Source organism: Dasypus novemcinctus, chromosome 5 (genome assembly GCF_030445035.2).
Source record: "Dasypus novemcinctus isolate mDasNov1 chromosome 5, mDasNov1.1.hap2, whole genome shotgun sequence".
In the NCBI taxonomy this organism is placed as follows: domain Eukaryota; kingdom Metazoa; phylum Chordata; class Mammalia; order Cingulata; family Dasypodidae; genus Dasypus; species Dasypus novemcinctus.
Genome location: NC_080677.1, coordinates 112,170,621 through 112,196,788, shown reverse-complemented (window position 1 = coordinate 112,196,788; position 26,168 = coordinate 112,170,621). Strand labels below are relative to the sequence as shown.

The following is a 26,168-nucleotide window of genomic DNA, read 5'->3' as shown; positions in this document are numbered from 1 at the left end:
CTATTCATCTGTATTTAGAAATGTTGACAACTATTGACAACTAAAAGGAAATTTTTTAATGTACAGGAAGTGGTCATTTTATAAATTTCACTGTTTTTCAAATTTCATGACTCCAGACCACTTTTGCACAACAAATTGATGCAACAGCAGTAGGATTCATGAGACATAGTTGTATTCATATATGCAGCAACACAATGGTCTCACAGATTGGTTCACAGGTATGCCAAGCAATGTTAAATAATATCACAAATATATATTAAAATTATAGAGAAACGGAAGAGGCTCAAGCCATTGGGCATCTCACTCCCACATAGGTGATCCCAGGTTCAGTTCCTGAGGCCTCCTAAAGAAAAAAGAAGACAAGCACACAATGAGCAGACAGAGAGCACACAGTGAGCGCAAACAACGGGGAGATGGGTAGGAGAAATAAATAAATAAAATAAATCTTTTTTAAAATTATCACACAAGGCATAAGAAATGAAAGATTAGCAGACAGGGGACAGCTGGTTGGTAATGCTGTCTATTCATCTACTCACAGATCAAGTATCATAAATTCATACCCCAAATGGTCTCTAATATGTCCTCCTAGCATTATCAGTTATGCCACACCATTTCTTAAAAACAGATTACTACAAAATGACGTCAACTAAATAAATACATTTGGAATTTTTCTCACATTATTTAAGGAAATACTAGCAAGGATTTTTCTCTGACAGAACACCTATTACCATCTAACAAAACATCAGTGTTCTACTCAACACAGTTAGAAACCACTAACACAGATCATAAAAAAATCTGTTATTGAGATGAAAATAAATATTTCCTTTAGGATTATGAAGACAAACAAACATTTTCAAATGTTTTTAACACATGATATTGAACAGAACAGCATGTTCTGTTTTACAAACCTAACCACATAAGAACACAAAAATTCTGAAAGGCATTTCTGTGAATCAAAAAACAGGTCAAAGATATAGTTAAGCGTACATAAACAAAAATTCTCTGGTACTTCATAAAATTTTGCCTTGAGTGAGAGATAAGCCTACAACAAATGAACATCTTTCTAATTTAAGTACAACAGTACACTTAAATTTTCTTGCTCAAATATCTATTTCTCAATTTTTTTTTTTAAAGATTTATTTATTTATTTAATTCCCCCTCTCCCCCGGTTGTCTGTTCTCTGTGTCTATTTGCTGCGTCTTGTTTCTTTGTCTGCTTCTGTTGTCGTCAGCGGCATGGGAAGTGCGGGCGGTGCCATTCCTGGGCAGGCTGCACTTTCTTTCACGCTGGGCGGCTCTCCTAGAGGGTGCACTCCTTGCGCGTGGGGCTCCCCTACGCGGGGGACACCCCTGCGTGGCGCGGCACTCCTTGCATGCATCAGCGCTGTACGTGGGCCAGCTCCACACAGGTCAAGGAGGCCCAGGGTTTGAACCGCGGACCTCCCATGTGGTAAACAGACGCCCTAACCACTGGGCCAAGTCCGTTTCCCCTATTTCTCAATTTAATTTCAGTGTGAAACACAGGAAAGTATTCTTCAATAGTTAAATGGTTATCTCCTTCTAGTCTAACTCAAACTATTTAACTAAAAAGACTTGATTTTGTGCTTTCACATGAATCAATGGAAACATTCTTGGGGAACACCAAACGTCTGCTTCATTGAAGAAATGATGGAAAAGAAAGTGATCTTTTTTTAAGTTGGGGAATGTGAGAAACACAAAGGCAGATGACATTAGTAACTGCTTCTAATTAAAACTAAGCCTCAAATCAGAAGAAAAAAATAGATAAATAAAAAAACCAACCTAATAATTAAACAATCTGCTAGCTAATAAAAATGATTATTTTGGCAACAATGTTCCTTAAAAAAAGCAAATGTGTTGCCACTCTGAGTCCAAAACAAGTATTTCTTTCAAGACTTCGAAGATAATTACAGGGTTCCAAAATGTTTTATCATTTTTCAATAGGTCAGTATGTCTCCCTTAAGGAAGCATTTTTCTAGTAAGACAATATAAGCATTCTGAAAACGTTTCCTTGGTCCAATTTATAAATGCGAGAAAAACATGAAATATGGCTATTCCAGACAATTGAAAGCTTTTTCCTTCTTACATGTATATACAAAGATAAAAGTTAAACTTTTGTTTTAATCGAGTAATTTCTTTTTATTTATATGGACCACTTACATTAATTTTCATAACTACCCTGTAAGGTGGATTCTATTTCTAACCTTGTTTTATGGATGAAAAAATTGAGGCTTAGAGAAGAAAAAAAGCTACCCTACCCCGACAAGGTCATATAGTGAGGAAGAGGAGGAGTATGATGTAAACTCAGTCATTCTGGTTCCAGAATTCATGTTCTTAACTGCTATTTTATATTATTTCTCTTATAAGACCTTTCTCCTCTAGTACATCATATTTATTGAATCATACATAGCTTAGGCATTTAACATTATCTTTTTCTTGCAGTTAAAAAATTTATTGTGGTAAAATACATATAACACAAAAATTGCCATTTTAATCATATTGAAGTGTGCAAATTTATTGGCATAAATTTCATTCTAACATGACTTTGATTGCAAAAAATAACACTGTTCCGGGAAATTATGATTCAGCTTCACCAAACAAGAGATGTCTGGCTTAGGCCATTATCTGAAGACAAGACCAGAACAGGAGCAGGGTTTTTGCAATCATTATTCTGTAGCTAGCTCATGGTCCACACTAAGGAAATATATGGGAAACTATTAAAAATGATATCTCTGTGTTTGCTATTATTTTCACTGAGTGAATAGAATGAAATTAATCCCCAGCTGCTGGGTTGCTGCCTCTGTCATGCTTAGTGAACAGTGGGTATAGGATAATATTTATCAATTGTGTGACCTCCTGGGCCTGACTCCACATTACTCTGGGCTTAAGATGTAGCTTAAGACAGAAAATACAGCAAGACAGAAAAGCTCTCAATCATATGCTCATTTATTCACTCAACCAGTATTTAATGAGCACTTTCTAAATTTGATCACTGCTCTAGGTACTATTATACTAATTGTATTAGTCAGCCAAAGGGGTGCTGATGCAAAATGCCAGAAATCTGCTGGTTTTTATAAAGGTTTTTTATTTGGTTATGAAGCTTACAGTAGCCAGGCCCTCACCAAAGTCTTTTGTCATGAGTTGGAGCAAGATGGCTGCTTCCTGGGGTCCTCTCTTCCAGGGCTTGATTCTCTCCAGGCTCAGGGTTCCTCTCTTCCCAAGGTTTGTTTCTCACTGGGCTCAGGGTACCTCTCCCAGGGCTTACTCTTCTTTCTTCACAACCAAGCTCCTCTGTGTGCTTACTTCCCAGGGCTCCAGCTCAAGACTCCAGCATCAAAACTCCAACAACAAAACTACAACTCTGTCCTTTGCCATGTCTTTTATCTCTGAGTCCCTTCCCACCAAGGGGCAGAGACTCAACACCCTACTGACGTGGCCCAATCAAAGCCCTAATCATAATTTAATCACATAAAAGTAAAATCTCTGAACCTAATACACTCTAATATGCCCAGAGGAAAAGACCAGTTTACAAACATAATCCAGTATTTCTTTTTTGGAATTCATCAATAATATCAAACTGCTACATTAATACATATCAGCAAATGAGACTGACAAGGCTGCTCTCTCCCGGAGCTTATTATAGAGCAGGGTTTCTCAATCTCAGTACTACTAACATTTTGAACCAAAAAATCCTTTGTTGCAGGTATCCTGGGCACTGTAGGATGTTTAGTTATATCTCTGGCCTCCATCCACCAGATGCCAATAGCACTTCTCCTACCCCCACCCACCAGTTGAAACAACCAAATATGTCTCCAGACATTGCCAAATGTCTCATGGCGGGGGGGGGGGGGGGGGGCAGGGATGCAAAATCACCCCCAATTGAGAACCACTGGTATAGAGGTAAGGAGGCAGAAAAGAAACTTAACAATGAACAAATAAGATATTTTCAGGTAAGAATAAGGGCTTTGAAGAACATAAACTGATCATGGATTTGAGTCTGAGCATGTACAAAACTCTCAGGAAGTAGGAGAAATGAGGAAACTGGTGGCAAGAACTTTCTGTTTCTCCATAGTTGATGTGCTTTGGTTTTTTTTGTTTGTTTCATTTCATTTTGTTTTTTAACAATTTTTTATTGTGGTAATATATATGCAACTCAAATATTCCCATGTTATTCACTTTCAAGTGTGTGGCAGCGGCGGTCTGAGCCTGGCCGAGGGACAGGAGGCCGTGGGCCAGGCGACTCTTCCCAGAGGCGAGGCGAGGCGGGAAACTTGGCCGAGTCTCCGGCGGACGCGTGCAAGGTGTGGAGGGCGGCAGGGACGAAGGAGATGAGACACACACTTGTGGAGCTGTAACAGAGCCGTTTATTGGGGAATGTACAGAGATTATATAGGGCTGTGGCAGAGGGGCGGGCAGAGTTCTTGCTGGGATGCCGTATAAGGCGTGCTGGGGAGACTTTCGATGAGGATTGGTAAGGAGCAACACGGAACTGCTAGGAGGGGGGGTAAGGGAAGGGGTGGGAATGGCGTCACAGCGAGGGGAGGCGGGAAGAGGAGGGGGCAGGGGGAGTGGGGGAGCCGTCCGGATGTTGCCTTTTGGCGGGAACAGTGGGCGTAGCCTAGATGACTGGGCTGGCTTTGGAGCGCCGCATACCAATGGCCCGAGGACGTGGCATCCGTACCTACCGCTTCATAGTGGGCCTGGGCAGGCTGAGGGCTTGCGCCCGTACCAGCCCTTCCCTTGACCACTGGCTCCAGGTTACGCGTCTACCTTCCGCCAGGGCTGGCCCCTACTGAGGAGGAGGCTACCCCACACAAGTGTACAATTCAGTGTTCATAATTATATTCACAATATTAAAGGACTTTAAATAGGGGAGTGATATGTCCCAATTTCTTTCTTTTTTATTAGAGAAGTAATGAGGTTAAAAAATAGTCATGTATAAAACACACAAGTCTTGTATGTCACCCCTCCACTAATACCATGCACTGTGGTGGAATATTTGTTACTACCAAAAGAACTTTCAAAAATAATTGTACTATTTTTTATCAGTAATTACCTTTATTACAATTGATGAAAGCTTATTAAAATAGTTCTACTGGGAAGCAGACTTGGCCCAGTGGTTAGGGCGTCCGCCTACTACATGGGAGGTCCGCGGTTCAAACCCCGGGCCTCCTTGACCCATGTGGAGCTGGCCCACGCGCAGTGCTAATGCACGCAAGGAGTGCCCTGCCACGCAGGGGTGTCCGCCGTGTAGGGGAGCCCCACGAGCAAGGAGTGCGCCCCGTAAGGAGAGCCGCCCTGTGCAAAAGAAAGTTCAGCCTGCCCAGGAATGGCACTGCACACACGGAGAGCTGACACAACAAGATGACGCAACAAAAAGAAACACAGATTCCCGTGCTGCTGACAACAGAAGCAGACAAAGAAGAACACACAGTGAATGGACACAGACAACAGACAACTGGGGGGGGATGGGAGAGAAAGAAAGAAAGAAATCTTTAAAAAAAAAAAATAGTTCTCCCATCCCATTATTTACATTAGGTATATTTTTCTCCATATACCAACATCTTATTACTACCTTGTATTAGATTTATACGTTTGCCGTAATTCATGAAAGAACATTCTTATACTTGTACTATTAACTATATTCCCATCATCTTTGATAGGGTTCATGGTGTGGTACAGTTCTGTGTTTTATCTTTTAACTTTTATTTTAGTAATATATACATCCTAATTTTCTCTTTTAACCCTAGTAACCTATACAGTTCAGTGCTGTTGATTACACTCACAATAATGCGCTACCATCACCTCTATCCATTTCTAAACCTTTCCATCAGCCTAAACAGAAATTTCATAAAAGTTAAGAATCAACTCCCCATTCACTCCCCAATGAATCTCCTAGTAACCTATAATCTAGATTCTAACTATGAGTTTGCTTATTATAATTAGATCATAACAGTGAAACAATACAATATCTGTTCTTTTGTGTCTGGCTTATCTCAGTTAACATAATGTTCTCAAGGTTCACCTATGTTGTCACATGCATCAGGGCTTCATTCCTTTTACATCCGAATAATATTCCATTGTGTGTACATACCACATGCTTATTCATTCATCCATTGATATGACACTTAGATTACTTCCATCTTTTGGCAACTGTGAATAATGCCACTATGAACATGGGGTGCAAATATCTAAGTTTCTGCTTTCAGTTCTTCTCAGTATATACCTATGAGTGGGATTGCCAGACCATATGGTAAGTCTATTCTCAGATTTAGAACCACCAAAATGTCCTCCACAGCAACTGCACCATTTCACATTCTGAACAGCAATGAAAGAATGTTCCTATTTCTCCACATCTTCTCCAATACTTCTGGTTTTCTGGTTTTTTAATAGTGGTCATTCTAGTAGGTATAAAATGGTAGCTTATTGTGGTATTGATTTGCATTTCCCTAATAGCTAGGGTTATTGAGCATCTTTTCATGTGTTTTTAAACCATTTGTATTTCCTCTTTGGAGAAATGTCTATTCAAGTCTTCTGCCCTTTTTTTTAACAGGGTTGTCTTTTTATTGCTGCATTATATAATTTCTTTATATATTCTAGATATTAATCCCTTATTAGATAAGTGGTTTCCAAATATTTTCTCCCATTGAATAGGTTGTCTTTTTACTTTTTTGACAATAAATAAGCTTTTGGAATAAATCTCAAATAAATGGAATCAAAACTCTTTGGTTATGAGGAAGAAAAGAAACATGCCTTGGAACACCAGATTTACCTAGAGCCCAGGTCACATGTCTACTGCCACCCTGCCGCTAGACAGCTGGAATGCAACCTCCAATGGCTTCAGGACCTGCTCCTCAGGACTACCATCACTCTCTGATCTTTAACTTCAGACTCAGGGAGCCCCAGGTGGGCACAAGGGGCCTCAAGTCTCTCTGTGAAAGCAGAATTATTTAGATGTACCTTGCTAGCAGGGAATACATTTATCACACATGTTCCAAGAGTCCTAGATCATTCACTCTGCAAATGGTTTCCATTTTATTATACCATAGTTCTCAAAGCAGAAATTTTAGTCTTTATCAAAAGGAAATGGTGAGAAGCAGATATGGCTCAAGCAGTTGGGCTCCCATCTACCATACAGGAAGTCCAGAGTTTGATACCCAGGCCCTCCTGGTGAAGGCAAGCTGGCCCACCCGGTAAGCTGGCCTATGCAGAGTGCTGGCCCATACAGAGTGCTGCCCCGCAAATGACTGCTGCCCCGTGCAGGACTGCTGGCCCATGTGGAGAGCTGGTGCAGCAAGACGACACAACAAAAAGAAACACAGAGGAAAGATAATGAGAGATGCAGCAGACCAGGGAGCTGAGGTGGCACAAGAGAATGATCACCTCTCTCCCACTCAAGAAGGTCCCTGGATCAGTTCCTGGAGCCCCCTAATGAGAATTCAAGCAGACAAAGAAGAAGACACAGCAAAGGGACACAGAGAGTAGACAATGGGGGGAGAGGAGAAATAAATAAATAAATAAAATCTTTTAAAAAAAAACGTAAAAGAATACAGCTTAAAACAAAAACAAAAAGCACAGTATCATCATGTATTATGTTGAACCATATGAAACCGTTTTTACAGGTCAAAAATGATTAAATATTGACTATTTTATATGGTTCAATCTAACAGTTTTAAGAGAAGATCAGAAAGCTTTGGTGCATCTAAGACACTCTAGGGCTCTTGGTAGACCATCGTGGCCTTTATAGAATCCTAAAATATTAAACTACATCAGATATATATGAACAATTTTACTAGTAGAATGTAATACTATATTATGTGTATGTGGCATAAAACCAAAACCAAGTGAAACTATGTTCACAAAAATTTCAATTGACAATGTCATCCAAGCAACCTGTATACAGCATACTAGTCACTACAAGGGCATAAGTAGAGTATGGTCTTCACGCTGGGATGACTGGGGGAGACTGGAGAGTGTGGGACTCACACGGGAGAATAAAGGGAATCCATGCAAGGCTCGGGTCTATAGTGAAACCTTGGGAAGTCTCAGGGGATCTACAGAAAAAAAAATCTCTGATGCCAGCTTCACTGGAAAAGACTAAGAAAATGTTTTAACTCCCAATAGCTCAGCTTTGCCAAAGACTGAAGCCCTCACAGGGCTATTGACAGTTTGGTATTTAAGACAGACTTCCCAAGACAGCTACATCATAGAGCAAGGCCAAGTGCCTGGAGCAAGAACACTTTTTTCCCCCTAACTCCTCTAATCAACAGTGATCAAGTCAGGCAATCAAAAATGCCCATTCTTAAATCAGTTTGATAACATAATATTGATCAGACCCATTCAGGTGCCTCTTCTCCCTCAGGAAACCCAATACCTATAATGCAGACTCAGCGTGTTCTCACCATTAAAAACAGGATGCTGTCTACCTCCATCCTCCCTTCATTACTGCAGGGTTATTGCATGTTTTTATTTAATAAACCTTCATCAGCTCAAATGAAGGGTTGTTATTAGTTGCACTAACAGCCAAATGATAATGCTCAAGAGAGATCTCAGCCCTTGTTGATGCATTAACAAAGAAAGGAGAAGGGCTGAGGTCAAGCATGTGTCAATGTAAATGAGGGGATATTGGGTACTAAGGGCTTAAAGCAATAGACTGCCTGGGAGATAATGGAATTTACAGGATAAAGCAAATGAGATGAAGTTATTGATAAGTGAATGAAGGGAGAGGGACCTGTAAGATAAAGTTGCTGTCAAAGAAAAGGCCGTTTTCCTTGTGAATTTCTTCTTTCAAATATCTTCAAATATATCTTGGAAAACAAAACTCAAAAAGAGATCAAATGTGACTTCCAGCTCCAAGAAAGATCTCACCCCATTAGTGCCCTGCAACATAGTCTTGTTCTAAAAGCATACCATTTTACTAAGCCATTCTTAAGCTTTCTTTAGTTTTGTTGTTGTTGTCTTTCTTACCTTTTGTGTTTTTATACACTACAAATAATACCCAGATTTTATTAAAGCAAAAAGCCATCTGTTTCCTTTTTTCCCCCCTGAAAAGTAGCATCAGCCACGTCTTATAAAATATTCCACCAGCCCATGCCCCACAGAATCTCATTACCTCAGAAATGAAATGTAAGAATTTTCTATTATAAAGGACCTTGCAGGTGATAAAGTCTGGGGCCCCACCCAAGTTTCACAGATGAAAAAAAGTGAAGATCAGAAATGTATTTTTTTCCTTAACCTTTACTTTTCTTCTGAATTACAAAAGTAATACACAATCAAGAAAACTTGGAAACCACAGAAAATCACAAAGTTAAAATTGTCCATATTCTGTCGCACTAATCAGATAGAGTAATATATTAATTAACCTTACTCCTCCCAATCATTTTTTCCATGCAAAGTTCTTATAAAAATACTATTATTTTTAAACATGCTTTTTTCACTTGGCAATATACTGGGAAGAGTTATGCATCTCTAAATATGTGATTTTTAATGGTTTTAAAGATTTATTTTATTTATTTATTTCTCCCCACCCCCTTGTTTTTCACTTGCTGGGTCTGTTCCTCTTCCTTGTTTCTTTAGGAGGCACCGGAACTGAATCTGGGCTGGACCAGCTTGAACCACCTCTGCTCCCTGCTTTGCTGTGTCTCTCATTCTGTTTTTCCTCAGGTCTCTTGTTGCATCATCTTCTTGAGTCAGCTCACCATGCCTGCCAGTGGCTTTAACTTGCTGTCTTCTTTAGGAGGCACAGGAAACCTCTGCTCCCTGCTTTAGTAGGTCTCTCATTATGTTTTTTCTTCTTGAGTCTCTTGTTGCATCAGCTTGCCGCACCTGCCCATCACGCCAGCTCACTGTCTTCCTTAGGAGGCACCAGGATCCAAACCAGCAATCTCCAGGTGGTAGGCGGGAGCCCAGGTACCTGAGCCACATCCGCTTCCCTTTGTGACTTTTAGTACAAATAACAAAACCAATTCTCTACACTTAAATGTTGCTTTTTTTTTTCATAAATCTCATTGTGGTAAACATCCTTTTATATATATTTTTGAACACATAACACATTAATTCTTTCCATAACATAAAATTCTAGAAGTGGAAGTCCAAGTACAAAGATATGCACATATTTAGGGTTTCTGGTACATAATGCCAAATTAAGAGCCTTATTTATTCTAACTTTCCATATATAACAGATCTGTTCACAATTACTTCCCTGATGAAATTAAACCTAAAACCTTTTGAGACAGATAAGCAAGCTCAGAAAAATCCTTCTTTGTTCCCTAAACTTATGATCCTTTTAATTCCCAGTTCCCAACAGAGAGCATTAAAACCTAGGTATCTTTTCAAAAATGCAAGAGAAGAGGCCACGAGGAAAGACATTCTCACTTAACAAATGTCCGAAAATCACTTACTTCTGTGATCTTGTTATCCCAGAACACGAAAAAGTTACAGAACAACTCTCCTCTTAAAGAATTGGTGAAGATGGTCCTTAAGAATCACTTCAGGCTCACACTGAAATCAAGACAATTTCACCCACATGCTGCAAGAGTCCCAAATCTATTAGAAATGCTCTGCACATATACAGCTTTTTACTAACATGAACTATTAAAATTCCACAAAAGAATACGAGAAGAAGATGGTTGCTTTCATTTTAAGAGGTAGGCAACCACGAGTAATTCGTACTGGCATGAATCTCAGAGAAAATAGACTTCTTTAACGAACTCTTATCTTGTCAAGTCAAGCAAAAACTACTGGTCAGTATTCTCCGACCATCATCAAGTTGAGACAGAGGGCCCCCATCACCAGTTGCCATCAGCTGCAATTTACACATACATGTGGTTCCTCTCTGGCCACACAGTGATACTGACTGACCAATCAGCAACGTGTTCAGGGAGAACTCAAACAGATATTTGCACAGTGATGTTCAGAACATTATTCACAATAGCCAAAAGGTGAGAACAACCCATTTATCTATCAACAGATGTGGTATATACATATAATGGAATATTATTTAGCCATAAACGGGAATGAAGTTCTGATACATGCTACAACATGGATGAACTTCAAAATATTATGCTAAGAGAAAGCATCCAGACAGAGAATGATTCCACTTACATGAAATATCTAAAATAAGCAAATTCATAGCCATATATGGTAGATTACAGGCTACCAGGGACTGGAGGAGGGGGAGAATGAAGAGTTAATACTTAGTGGGTACACAGTTTCTGTTTGGGGTGAGGAAACAGTTCTTATAATGGATGGTGAATGAAATTAATGCCACTGAATTGTACACTTGAAAAGGTTAAAATGGCAAATTTTATGTTGTGTGTTGCCATAGATTTTTTAAAAATAAAAAACATTTTTTTAAAACACGTTATTTTGTGTGATCTATTTATCTTTAAAAAAAAAGACAAGGGAAGCAGCTGTGGCTCAATCGACTGGGCTCCCGTCTACCATATGGGAGGCCCTGGGTTCATATCCTGGGGCCTCCTTGTGAAGGTAAGCTGGCCTGTGCCCGTGGAGAGCTGACGACCTGCGCCCAGGGCGCATGGAGAGCTGGCGTAGCAAGATGACATAACAAAGGGAGACAGGCAGACACAGAGGAACGTGCAGTGAATGGACACAGAGAGCAGACAGCGAGCAAGCAGCAAGGGGGGGCAGAATAAATAAATTAAAGAATAATAATTTTTTTTAAAAGACAAAAAAATTTTTTTAAATTTTAAACATATATAAGCATAAAACCAGAAATAAAATGGAGGAAGTTAGCAAAGGACTTGCATATTATTCTGGATTTAGATCATTCCTCCTATAGACCCAAGCATTTAAACACACACACATACAAACATATCTTAGTTTGGTTTATCTGATTAAAACAATTTGTTTGCATTAGTGATGCTAGTAGAACCAGGACAGAAATGCTGCTCAATGTAAAAAATTAACTCCAGCCTACCTTTTCTTTTTAACTGGTATTGGTAATGGTGATAGTGAAGGTGACACCTACAACAATTTAAATTTGTATATTCCTTTATATTTTAAAAATGTATTTTCCCTGTACAAGGTTTCATTTTTATTCTCATAACCATTCTATACTGTAGACAGGATATTTGTATTAGGATTTTACAAATAAGGATACTGAAAAACATCTCATTGGTTTTGTGACCTTAGACAAATAAATGAAATAAGTTATTAGGGGAGGAAAGTGATTGTTTTGTCCAAGACCACAAAACTGATGAGTCATTGAGACAGAACCAGAATTAAGATCTTCTGGCTTTTGTTTCCACTATACCACACTGAACCTAACCCCACTTGTCAATTAATAAAATTGGGCCCCATTTTCATTCCATTTAATGCCTGTAATAAATCAGATAAAATCACAGCAAAGATGCAGGAATCAGAGCATCAAGACACAAAAGGTGGGAAGCAGATGTAGCTCAAGCAATTAGGCTCCAGTCTACCATATAGGAAGTCCAGGGTTCAATTCCCAGGGCCTCCTGGTGAAGGCAAGCTGGCCCACGTGGCAAGCTAGCCCAAGCAGAGAGAGATGGCCCATGCGGAGTGCGGGCATGCGCAGAATGCTGAACTGCACGGCATACTGGTCTGTGCAGAAGCGCTGGCCTGCGCAGGAGTGCTGGCCTGCACAAAGTACCGGCCCGTGCAGAGAGCTGGGACAGCAAGATGATGCAACAAAAAGACACAGAGGAGAGATAATAAGAGACGCAGCAGGCCAGGGAGCTGAGGTGGCACAAGAGATTGAGAGCCTCTCTCCCACTCAGGAAGGTCCCAGGATCGGCTCCCGGTGCCACCTACAGAGAAAGACAAGCAGACACACAAGAACATACAGCAGATGGACACAGAAAGCAGACAATGGGGGAGGGTATAAATAAACAAATAACTTACAAAAGGTGACTACACAACTCTGAAGAGGGCTGAGTCAGCCAAACCTGGAAAAACATCTAATTTAGCCATGAAACCAAATTCATTTTAACCAAGCATCAGGCTATAAAATTAGAATAAAATCCAAATACTCACCAATTCTATCCCAAAACTGCATTAGAAGATGGGAACAAAGTTTCAGTCAAATAGCATTTCTACATAAAATGTGAATACCACCATATGTTGTCTGTCTTATACAAATACTTAAGAGCTGATATTAAATGAAGTCAAAGGCTATTAGTTTTGCTCTATTCCATAGCACATGCTATACATACACCAGGGGTTCTTAACCATTTTTGTTCCACAGATCCCTTTGCCAGTCAGGTAAAAACCACAGACCCCTTACTAAGTCCAGACTATACTGTGTATTATTTTAAAAATATATCACACCTGCACCAACACATCCCCACAAGAATAATGTTTTTTTTTAATTTAAATTCAAGCTTATGGGCCCCTTGTTAAAAACCCCTGCTATACACCAATGCTCCAAATTATTTACACATTTAAATCACCTGGGGTGCTTCAAAAACTGCTAAAGCCAGTTTTTATTTAATTAATTGGAATTGTATGTAGCCTGGGCTTTGGAATTCTTGAAAGATCCCTTAGTCAGAGTTTGAGAAACACTTCCCAACAGCCAAGCCAGCCAGCTGAAAATCACTGAACCATATAAGGTTTGGTGCAATAAAACAGAATTTCTATTTGCTTTAAAATAAAAGACACAAATGAATAGCATATAAAAGAGCAAAATGAAAGGAGAAGGAAAACTAATACAATAACCAGGTGCTTATCATCAGTTTGGCTTTTGAAATGCCAGCCTTCAAAAACAAATATAAATAAAAAGGGCTTTGAGCAGCAAGAAAAATAGTTGCTACAAAGTCCTGCACTTTTATTCTATTTAAGAAAAATAAAGCTGCCTCACTAAGCCTACTGAATTCTGGACATTAAAAACTAAGGTAAATGATATAATAACTTTATTTTCAGTTTTTCCTTTCTCTTTTTCAAAGAGAAGAACAGATGCATGCCCCAAATGCAGCTACCTATATCAAACCACTCCCAGTGTTTCTGGTCCCTTTCTTGTATTTTTCTCCAAAGTAAGGGCCACCTTCACAAATATACATACCAACAACAACATTTGATCAACAATGACACTGCCACATGTTAGAGAAAAATTAATTTATCCATCTATCAAAATATGTGCCAGACTCTTTCTTAATAAATTATTAGTATAGAATATTGGCTTCAGTCTTTCCAACCAATATTCTCCACTAGGGACAGGTAGGTTTTAACCACTGCTATTTCATTATTCATCATTTTGTGATTAAATCCACATGGAATATTGAAACATTTTTGTAGGCACTAAACTACTTTCAGGTTAAGTCCAATAAGCTCTAGTCTAGAATTTTCCAGCTCCCTATATATTTTTTAAACTTTCTTTTTAATATTAGCCCCAGAGTTGTGATAAGAAAAAAGAGTCCTGTGAGATCTCAGAAACTTTCAAGCCAGATAAAAGGAATGTGTGTTTTGGACCCTTTTTTCTTACTTGTATCTTAACCACTTACAATCACCCAGGCCCTGCCTGTAAAAGAAAATAAGAATGTCTCTCTGCTGACATGGTTTCACTGGCACAAACTGAAGCAACCTCACTGGTCAACTGGTCCTTCTATCTAATCACTGACAGAGAGAATAGCTTGATATAAAGTATTCTAACACTAAAATCAACATTTTTATGACTACCCTCCAAAACTCAACTGGCTTATATCTTTTTATACTACCCAGCCGATCAACACATTTAGTTACCTAGGAATAGATTTTGTAACAAGCAGATCTTGTATAGTCTACTAACAAGTTACATTGCTTATAATTAGACACTCAATGAACATATAACTGATAGAGGCTGCATTAGTGATTGATGATAGAATTTGAAATTTGTCCATGCCAAATACCAAGAATTATGACATAGAACTCTGAGGTCCTGAGAACACACCTGTGCATATGTTACAGCAGAATAGAATTGTTTTCTGAAAAAAATCCTATCTTTGCCTGCAGGAGTTCCTTTAATTATATAAAAGGTGGGCTAGTCTTTCATTCAGGTACATGTTCATATTGGGTCAAGAGGAAAAGGTATCTTCAACTCTTTTACTAGCTCCAGACGAGTTTTTGAGATTATAAGGTAAGAGCAATTATCATACCCTTTCCTACAGTATCAGTTAAAATAATCAATTATAAACAGTAACACTAACAAGTACTTACCATGTATATTGTGCATACTTTACAAACATGTTTTAATATCTCATTTAATCCTTTCAACAACCATTGGGGATATATATTATTACTCACTCCAACCTTCAGCAAAGCCAAGTTAAATAATAAGCCCAAGTCATCCAGCTAGTACAAGTCAAAGCTGAAATTCAAGCACAGGTCCATCTGACCTGAATTAAGACCCAAAATCAACATTCACAAGCCTAAATGTTGCACAATTGCAAAGGATCTTACAAACTGAAAATATTTCAATACACTTTTTATTATAGGATCTTAGAAAACGACGCAGTTAAATAGCTGTCTTACTTGTTTTATCCCAGATGTGACCACATTTTCACAGTGTAAGTAAAATAATGCCACACCATTCTCACAGCAAAGCACCCTGGGATCACTGGGAAGGAGGCAGCTACATAAATTAAGTTATTATTATAGTTATCATAATAATCCTTATCTGACTATAGAGTTAGAGACTCCTTTTTCAAAGCCATATAAATAAAAAGACACAATGATTAAGAGACACTCAAAATCTCTAGAATCTAAGGAAGGCACAGAATTGAAAAAATTATTTTAGACACAAGCCTTGTGACTGTCAGCTAAAGTACTTCAAAACTTCTCACACTGGCTTGGTTTCCAACTGATTGAATGCAATTATGAGTTGACTTCTATGGGCTGATGAATCAGAACTTGTCCAAGTGGTTTTCAAAGCTCGTCTGTGCAATTTTAGTTTAATGCAGACTTCTACCTAGATTTTTCTTTTTAAAAAATTAATTCATAAAAATACTATCACAAAATATCTTCCTGGTTAACTCATGCCACTGGGAAAAAGCTGCTATTCTTACATTAATAATTCTTTGCAGAATTAATCAGTTATTGTACATTAGAACCAGCAGTTGGAGTGTTTTGAGTGATAATGAAACCTGTAACAAGGCATCTTCAGCTGTCTTTGCAAGACAATAAGGGAATTAAAATTTCAATTTAAATGCAGAGGTTTGCAACACGCTTCACTGGCAAAATTACTTCAATTAATGTGAGTGGAATACAAAGGACAGACTGCAGAAATGTGATGCAGCAACCAGAAATTATGTCATTAATGTGCTTGCATCAACCCAGCATAATGACTGCAAAGGTCTAATTTAAACCATACATATCGCAAAGCTACAGGCTACAATATTAATCAAGTCTCCGATTTCAATGTGATGGATACGCGTTTCTTGTTGGATCACTTTTGGCTTTTCATAAGCCAACAGCAGCTGTTTACCTTGAAGAAGGAGACAAAAGGCCAGGCCTATTTGCAGACATTCCCTGTCAGGACAATTAAATTATTTTATCCAATACTCAGGTTATCATATAAAAAGAAGAAATAAATATTCTATCTAGAAACCAAGCCTATAGGTAACCAGACCAGTCTGATGGTGAAAGAAGGATAACAGGAGCTGGCAAGAGCCATGGGTTGCCACTGATTTATTTATCCTGGATTTATTGACCTATATTGAGTAGGGATTAAATTTACTAGGCATCTGCACCTGCCTTAAAATGGAAATGCAAAATCTTTTGATAAACAAATCCGAAGAAGTCAAAGGGTTTTGAAAGACTGGATTGTTTGGTCTTCACTTTCCTCTAATGTCTTTTAGCAAAGATTTCCATTGGGACACTTGAGATGCCTTAAGTAGATTTTACTTCTAATAGCACATAACCATGGGGAAAGGAAATGTGATTATTTTTTCATATGAAGTCCACTGAAAGAGCAATTATAGGCCTTACTATTCACTCTCACATACAAAGGAACAAATCAAAGAATATTTCCAACCTTTTAAGTGCACCTAAAATCCTGCCCCAATGAAATCTTCATTGTATATTGGAATATGCCAACTGCTCCCCAAATCACACAAAGCAACAACCCATCTGTAAAATGGGGATCATATTAGAAACCCATCTAGGGTTATTATGAAAAGTAAACTAACAAATGTAATGTACTTATTAAAATGATACCAGGATATAGTAAGTGCTCAATAAATACTATTGTTATAATTATTGTTGTTCATGTCATATTACAAAAAGGAAATGTTAGGACCTAGACAACCTTGCCATTAAAAGCCAACCAGGGGGAAAGTGGCTGTGGCTCAATCATTTGGGCTCCCATCTACCATATGGGAGGCCCTGGGTTTGCATCCCAGGGCCTCCTTGTGAAGGTAAGCTGGCCCGCACGCCACAGACAGCTGCCGGCCCGCACACCGCAGACAGCTGGCACAGCAAGATGACCCAAAAAAGGGAGACAAGCAGATACAGAAAAAAAGAGCAGCAAATGAACACAGAGAAGAGACAGCAAAGAAAGGAACAAGCCACAAGGGGGGGTTAGAAATGAATAAATAAATCAATCTTAAAAAAAAAAAGCCAACCAGGGAAGTGGATTTGGCTCAAAGGATAAAGCATCTGCCTACCAAATGGGAGGTCGAGGATTCAAACCCAGGGCCTCCTGACCTATGTGATCAGCTGGCCCACACGCAGTGCTGATGCACTCAAGGAGTGCCGTACCACGCAGGGGTGTCCCCCACGTACGGGAACCCCACGCACAAGGAGTGCACCCCATAAGGAGAGCCGCCCAGTGCAAAGAAAGTGCAGCTTGCCCAGGAGTGGCAACGCACACCCAGAACGCTGACCCAGGAAGATGATGCAACAAAGAGAGACACAGATCTCCAGTGCCACTGACAAGAATACAAGCGGACACAGAAGAACACATAGCGAATGGACAGAGAGAGCAGACAACTGGGGACAGGGCAGGGAAAGGGAGAGAAATAAAAAATAAATCTTTTTAAAAAAAAAGCCAACTAGTCAAGGAAAGACAGACCAGAGCTCCAAGAGAGGACACATCTTTTTCTCTATTTAGTCAGATTAAACTCTTTCACATAGTCACCTATTTGGCTGTTGGAAACTGAGGCACAGTGGCCTCTCAGGGAGACATGCTGTGTCCATGGCTACGCTTGCACTCTAAGGAATGCGGTAATTAAGAGTTCCCGGCAAACAGGATGAAGCTGTGAAAGGCTGAAAGAAAAGATGAGCAGATAACATTTGTGTAGTAAATGGAACACTTAAACCTTGAAATAAGATTTTCTTAATCCCTTAAACTATGAGTAATGTTGATGGTTTCACCCGTGTGGACTGGGGTATATATAGAGCCCCTTGTGAACAATAAAGTTGTCTGAGGAGCCTCTACTCGCAGACCCCCTGATCCAAGCTCTCTCATTCTTTTTCTCTTGCTCATTCTTTCTCTTTGTTTCCCTCTCCCTTTTTCTCTTTCTTTCATTCCCGATACCCTTCGGGTCCAAATCTCCAACATTTGGCTAATGTTTTGTGAACTCCAACTATATAACCTGCACTATGCTAGGTACAGGGCAGGCAAAAATAGACAAGAGACAGCCCCAGTACTCAATGACTAACCAAAAGCAATTATAATTCAATGAAATACATGCAAGTTATAGAAACAAGAAAAGCATCTAACTACCTGGAAAATTCAGAGAGTTGATGAAATTTGAGCCAAACCTTAAAGAATGTCATCATTTTTTTCCAGACAGACATGACTGGGAATAGGTTTGTGGTCAATTAAAAAAGAAAAATTAAGCATATCCCTATGCTCCAGCAACAAATAATTAGAAACTGTAATTAATAAAGAGATGTTTAAAAGAGCAACAAAAATGATACGCTATCCAGAAACAAATCTAACAAAATATGGGTAAGCCCTCTAAGGAATACCTTACTAAGCATTATTGAAGGATATAATTGAAGATATCAATAAATGAGAGACATACCCTCTCAGATATTCAGATAAGAAGTGTCAATATTGCAAAGATGGAATTCTCTTAAATTCTGATCAAAATCCCACCACACTTTTTATGGAATTTGGCAAGCTGATTCTGTAATCCATACAGAAAGAGTAAAGGACCAAGAACAGCACAATTTTTAACAGCAAGGGGAGGGACTGGCTTCATCAGCAATGGAGAGATAAAGTTATAGTAATTAAAATAGCATGGTTTTACCTTAAAAATATTATGCTAAATTAAGCTAGACACAAAAGGACAAATACTGTATGATTTCCATTTCTATGAAATATCTAGAATACACAAATTCATAGAGATAGAAAGTAGATTAGAGGTTACCAAGGGTTGGGGGGAAAAGGAACGGGGAGTTATTGTTTAATGAGTACAGAGTTTCTGTTTGGGATGATGAAAAAGTTTTGGTAATGGACAGTGGTGTGGTAGTAAAACAACATTGTAAATACAGTTAATACCACTGAATTATGTATACCATAATGGTTAAAATTGCAAATTTTATGATACATATATGTTATCACAATTAAAAATAAATTTAAGAAAACATTAAAATATCTGAAAGCAAAAGGTATATATTCGTTCTAGTACAAATATTTTACTTTCTCCTCTCCTTAAGAATTTACGAAAACATCACAATTCTTTCCCTTACATCTGTTTAATACGTACAGTTTAAAATTGGAGGGATAGAGGTTAAGTGATAAGGAAGATCCTTTCCTCACTAAGGCAATCAGGAAAACTCCACAGTTGTTCACCTTCACTGCCACTGCCAATACTTAACCTATAAATAATAACCACTCTCTTTGTCACAAAAGTTAAAATGTTTGCTTCTCTGAGTCCTTTACCACCTCCCCAACAACCAAGCTTTCCTCTCTCATCAGACATCAACCCATTCTGATCAAAGTACTTAAAAGGAGGAAAGAACTCAAACAACCTATACAGTACCAAAAATTCTTTGCAGGCTGAAACTATGCCTAATGTTTCAAAATAGTCTTTAAATTTGTCATCTCTATCTCAGGTCTTCTTTTTTTTTATCCACCCCCCCTCACCCCCCAAAATTGCTACCTCGTCTGTCTGCTCTTCTTTAGGAGGCAACGGGAACCAAACCTGGGACCTCCCATGCAGGAGGCGAATGCCCAACCAACTGCCGCTCCCTGCTAGTTGCTGCATCTGCTGGTTGAGGCATTTGCTGGTTGCAGCATCTGCTCATCTTCTTTAGGAGGCACCAGAAACCAAACCCGGGACCTCCCACATGGGAGGTGGGTGCCCAATTGTTTGAGCCACATCTGCTCCCCTTGGGTCTTCTTAATTCTTGATGATGGTTACACTGCCTCTGACTTCTTATGTAAAATTTCCCTTCACCCCATGATCCAAGAGATATCAAGTTAAGTAAGGTACAGAGTAGGCAAGAGTTGTTTCCTCAATGCAACATTATTTCTCACTTCTTCTGAGAAACATACCTCCTACCCTCACCCTTTTCTGGGCATGACCACGCCTCCTCCCCACCCCACCCACCACCACCTCAACCACGTGCTTTCAGTTAGAACTGAAGATCATAGTACCCAAGCTGGACAAATCTAGGTCTTACTCCAGGAACTCTAAATTAGAAAAAAATATATTTTCCTTTGAAATGCTGGAAAGATGTAGACTACATCCTATACCTCTTGATCTCCCTCAACATCCAAGGCCACCCCTACAAGTGGATGAAAGCAGTCTACAGTAGAGCAAAGAAGATGACATGCAGAATGAACATACAGTGGCATTCAACATATACTCCTGGACACTTAGCAGACTGGTTACAAGAGTCAAACAATTATTTTTTACCTAAGCTAACTAGAGTTGAACTGTAACTTGTAACTTTAACTTAAAACCAAGAATTTAAAGAAGTATTTAATGAAATCCTTAAGAAAGTTAAGTCAAAAAATAAAGAACCACACTTGCTATTGATTAGCCTTTAAGTAAATAAACTGGCCCCTAAGTAATAAAGCATGAAAACAAAAATCTGAAATCCTAAAATGAACATAATTAACACAAGTAAATTCTAATGACCTATTTTTAAAATGTGGCACTTGCTTAAAAGCAAGACCACTCCAAAAACAAAAAAACATAATTCAAATGGATATACATAAAATACATGAATAAATGACTCCTAATGTAAAAACCAACAAAGCTGAAAGGTGGGAAGTGGATGTGGCTCAAACAACTGGGTTTCCATCTACCATATAGGAGGTCTAGGGTTTGATACCCAGGGCCTCCTGGTGAAAGCAAGCTGGCCCACAGGGAGTGCAGCCCCGTGCAGGAGTGCCACTGTATGCAGGAGTGTTGGCCAACGCAGAGAGCTGATGCAGCAAGATGATGTAACAAAAACAGACACAGGAGAGACAATAAGAGACTTAGCAGACCAGGGAGCTGAGGTGCTGTCAGAGAATGATTGCCTCTCTCCCACTCCAGAAGGTCCCATGATTGGTTCCTGGAGCCACCTAAAGAGAAGACAAGCAGACACAGAAGAACGCACAGAGAATGGACACGGAGAGCAGACAATGGAGGAAGTGGGGAGATATAAATAATAAATAAATCTTAAAAAAAAAAAAGCTGAAAGGTGACTAATTTTCTTCTGTTGGGATATCCCACAGTCATGATAAAGGATGATGCCACTTTGAACAAGGTACTTAAAATAACCAAAATTTTGCCCCTTCCAAGGCAGACTATTATTAATCTTCCACTGTGAAAACTGACCATTCATTCCTATCACATAGCCATGTTTTAATACATGGTCCCCTTTTACCCCTTGGCTGCCTTAAAAGCTTCTAATAATGAAGACATTACCAAATGCTTCTTAAAAGTCTGAATGAATTAAAACAATCTAGGTCATTTAACCTGTTTCCCCCAACAATTCTCCTCAGTTTATTTTTTTTCCAGTTTATATCCAATCTGATTTGGTGAGACAAAGATAAGGGGCTTTCAGACACTGAGGGAAAGAAAACAATAGAAAGTAGAGGGCTCTAGTTCTATGCTCTACTGAGAGTCTCTGCCCATGACAACTTTGTAGTCCTCACCCAACTTTAAATGAGACAGAAATGGGTGGTGGCGGTGTAGAAGTAAGGGGATATAGAGCAGACTCCTCCAAGAGTCAAAGGCCCTGGGAAAGTTAGGAATATTAGGGAGTAAAATCTGTGCTTTTATTTTTTATTCATCTTCTTAAGGCTTAGCAACATGTACCACCAATTGCAACATTCTGTGAATTTTCATTTCTAATTCAAAACGTAGCAGAACACAATGAGCCAGATAGAGGCTGAAGCCTAGGTTGTAGAATACTCTTGTTTGACAAAGGTACTTCCAGTATTACTCTTCTAAATTACTTTCTGTCTTCCAATTAAACAAAAAAAAAAAAAAAAAAACAAAGTCCTAATGTAAATAAATCCTTTAATTAATTTGTAGAACATCAAGTGTAAAAATCTCCAAAAGTGCTTATGTACATTTCATTCTTTAAAATGAAAGTCATTAACTATTTAGTGAGCTTAGAAAACATCTCACTAGCACTCCAACATGATTTAAGTACTGGTTTCTCACCATGATACCTCTTGCCACTGTTGCAAAGGCAGTCAATATATACATAACAATCACCTATCAATTCAAATACTGGAATTATAAAAGGACACAAGCCAGGCTTCACATGCGAGGGTTTGTGAATCCCAAGAGGGCAGTTTGTAATGGGCTACATGTATTACAGGACTCAGAGAACAAAAGGGAGCGGTTTTACATCTTAGCAGAAATGCTCATTGGCATAGGCTATTCTCTCACCAACATGTCGGTGGCACTGAGATAGTGCTTGCTGGCCATGCACTGTTCCAGCTTTTGAGGCACTTGCTTGATATTCTCAATTTCATCCAGCAGGTTCAGGACATGCTTATGTTCAATTCCTTCAATCCAGAGTTTCCGAAGCTCATCCCTTTTGCAATGTAACAACATCTTGCATGAAAGCAGATTCTCTTTTACCTACAATAGGACAGATTCAAACTTGGGTCAGTCCAAAATCTAGCCAGTCTAAACCCATAATATGGTTAAGGAGTCCCCATCAGGTACTACTATTTCTAACAGTTACTAATTCCACTTACACTTAATCTCCTTGACTGCAAATTTCTAATCCTGGTACTGACACTGACCAACTTGGCTGCACCTCCAACTCCCTGTAATTGTATTTTCTCTTCCATGAAATGAGAAACTACTCCTGCCCAATCTTTGAGTTACCTAGAAAAAATTACTAAGGATATAAAGCACACTGTTAATATGAAGTACCACACAAATGTTAATATACCTAAAAGGAAAATGACTAACGTGAGAGTATGCTATTCTATTATTCTGTCCCCAATCTAGCTGATAGGTCACTTGGTCCCTCCGAAGTGACCTATCAGCTAGACTGGGGAAAGAACTCAAGTTTCCAACTAAGGAAATGGGCATTCATCTCAACTAAATAAGAAAAAAATAAGCTCAGTTTCTAGAAAAGAGTAGATACATAAGAGAGAAACACAAAATAAAAGGAATTAAGACAAACCTAGGACTAAATTATTTTTTGCAATGTATTCTGAATTTTAGATATTAAATAAAACAATCTCCAGCATTCCTGTAGCTCTGCACAGTATAGTCCCAGCATAGATACAACATAATAAAATAAAAGGTGATATTTTTTTCAATTTTATAACATGGAAGCATAAAAAGAACCACGACCTTTCACAATTCACAGGACTGCTTTCACATACTTCTGAAAGTCCTAATGTTTTTTATTTAAAGTAGAGTACAACACATATTTAGAGTTTTGCTTCTGCTTTTTTGTCTAAGGAAAACTCTATGTATGAACATATCTTAAATGTACTACTTGATGAGTTTTAGCAAATGCATAAAAACCTTCATCAATATATAAATATTTCCATTATCCCAGAAACACTGTCATGTTTTTGACAATAATAAAAAAATCTATAATAATCATCTATGAGATTTGGGGTAGTATACATATACTTACTAACACTATACATCTGGTATTACAAACCAAATTTCAGCATTTTCCCAACAAGCATGGAAAACATAAAGATAGAACGCTAATATTAGAAGGTTTCTTGAGAGGCAGTCTAATCCATTCCTACAGCTTAAAGACCATATCTAAATCATACTTCTATGAAATACTCCAATGTCAATGGAAGTGAATAGGGAATTCTGAAATCTCTCCTGATAACTATGGTGGAATAGTTATTAACTTACTGGGGATCATAGATCCATTTGAAAATATGATGAAGATGGTGCCATTATCTCTACTCCTTCCTACAATCTCACCAAAGTGATAGGAAAGGAATTAAAAAATAATAGTAATGAAATAGCAAGAAAAGAGAGAACAGAAGAGAAGGCAGCAATATATAAAAGATGGCAACAAAATTTTGGAAACTGAGAAGAGGAAGGATGGTGGATAACTAAATTAGGAAACCAGAAAAATCTGAAAATCTTAGCTTGGAGTGGAGTTTCTCAACACCAAAAAAGAGGAAACCATCTACTGAAAGCAAGGATGCTATAAGGTTCATTTTGAGCCCTAAATCCCCATCAAACCACGAGACAAGTAATTTCCTCCCCCTCAACACTGGCCAAAATAGGAGATCCACAATCTGGAGAACTGAATCAGAAAGAGTTTAGACCAGGAAATGTCACACATGCTGAGGGAAGGACATGAGGTTCTGGAAAGAAAACAGGAGGATGAAGTCAAAGTGAGTTTACTGAACCTCTTCCAGACCTTCAGCTTCCTTCCGTAGGTAGGCTCCAATAACACTGGCAGCTAGACTTCTTGCCCTAACACAGGAGACACTATGTTTCCTCTAGGGAAAGTGACCTGATCCAAGTGAAAAGACCCTAAGATAGTGACATCTGACATTTCACCAGTGAAACTGCTATGTCCCCACCCAATCATCACAAGCAAGCCCCATAACATGCACTGAGCTTCCAGTCAGCTTTGTAATGCCTCCCCATTACATGTAAATGGTTGGCCAAGGATTATCAGACATTCAAAGAAAGTCTGTACAAGGAAAGATGGCATCAAAACAAACAAAAAGAATAAGCGTACTGCAGAGAGGAGGGTGAGGGAACAAAAACTATTTGGGGAACAGGAAAAAGGAACTAAATAATATCCTTAGAGAAATATGAGATGAGAAGATATTACATCAATGAAATAAGAATAGGATGCTAAAAAATTCCAATAATGGGAAACGGACTTGGTCCAGTGGTTAGGGCGTCCGTCTACCACATGGGAGGTCCGCGGTTCAAACCCCAGGCCTCCTTGACCCGTGTGAAGCTGGCCCACGCGCAGTGCTGATGCGCGCAAGGAGTGCCCTGCCACGCAGGGGTGTCCCCTGCGTAGGGGAGCCCCATGCGCAAGGAGTGCGTCCCGAAAGGAGAGCCGCCCAGCGCGAAACAAAGTGCAGCCTGCCCAGGAATGGCGCAGCACACAGGGAGAGCTGACGCAACAAAAAGAGACACAGATTCCCGTGCCGCTGACAACAACAGAAGCAGACAAAGAAACAAGACGCAGCAAATAGACACAGAGAACAGACAACCAGACAACCAGAGAAATAAATAAATAAATCTTTTTTTTAAAAAAATTCCAATAATAAAGATCACCTCTTAGAAATTAAAACTATGATAGCAGAACTTTTAAAAAATCCAATAGAAGGTTGGAGGAAATCGCACAAAGAGTAGAACACACACAAAAAGAAATGGGAAATAGGAAATAAAAGTAGGGTATCAATCCAAGCAGTCCAATACTTGCCAAATAGAAGTTCCCAGGGGAAAAACATGAGAAAATGAAGAGGGGGAAAAATATAATAAAATAATAAAAGATTTCCCTTAACAAAGGACATTAGGCTCCAGATGGAAAAGGCACACCAAGAGCTCAAGACAATGAGTGAGGACCCAAGCCAGGGACAGTATACTGACAATAAGCTCACAAGGGATAAAGAGACTGCCCTAAAAGGTTCCCAAGGGGGAGGGAGGCAGGGAAGGAAGGAGTAAAATCTATACAAAGGACTGTGAATCAGAATGGCAGTGGACTTTTCTCAACAGCAACACTAAAAAGTACAAGACGAGACAAAGGAGTAACACTCTCAAAATTCTGAGA

The 26,168-nt window shown here is 39.0% G+C and overlaps 1 protein-coding gene across 1 annotated transcript in view; it reads right to left on the bottom strand.

Moving 5' to 3' along the window:
- The window catches only part of EXOC4 (exocyst complex component 4), a 909,491-nt gene that overhangs the window by 851,689 nt on the left and 31,634 nt on the right, over positions 1-26,168 (bottom strand). The window contains exon 3 of the mRNA XM_058297373.2: positions 22,820-23,014. Coding sequence (XP_058153356.1) covers positions 22,820-23,014 — 195 coding nt within the window. The remainder of the gene's footprint in view (positions 1-22,819; positions 23,015-26,168) is intronic.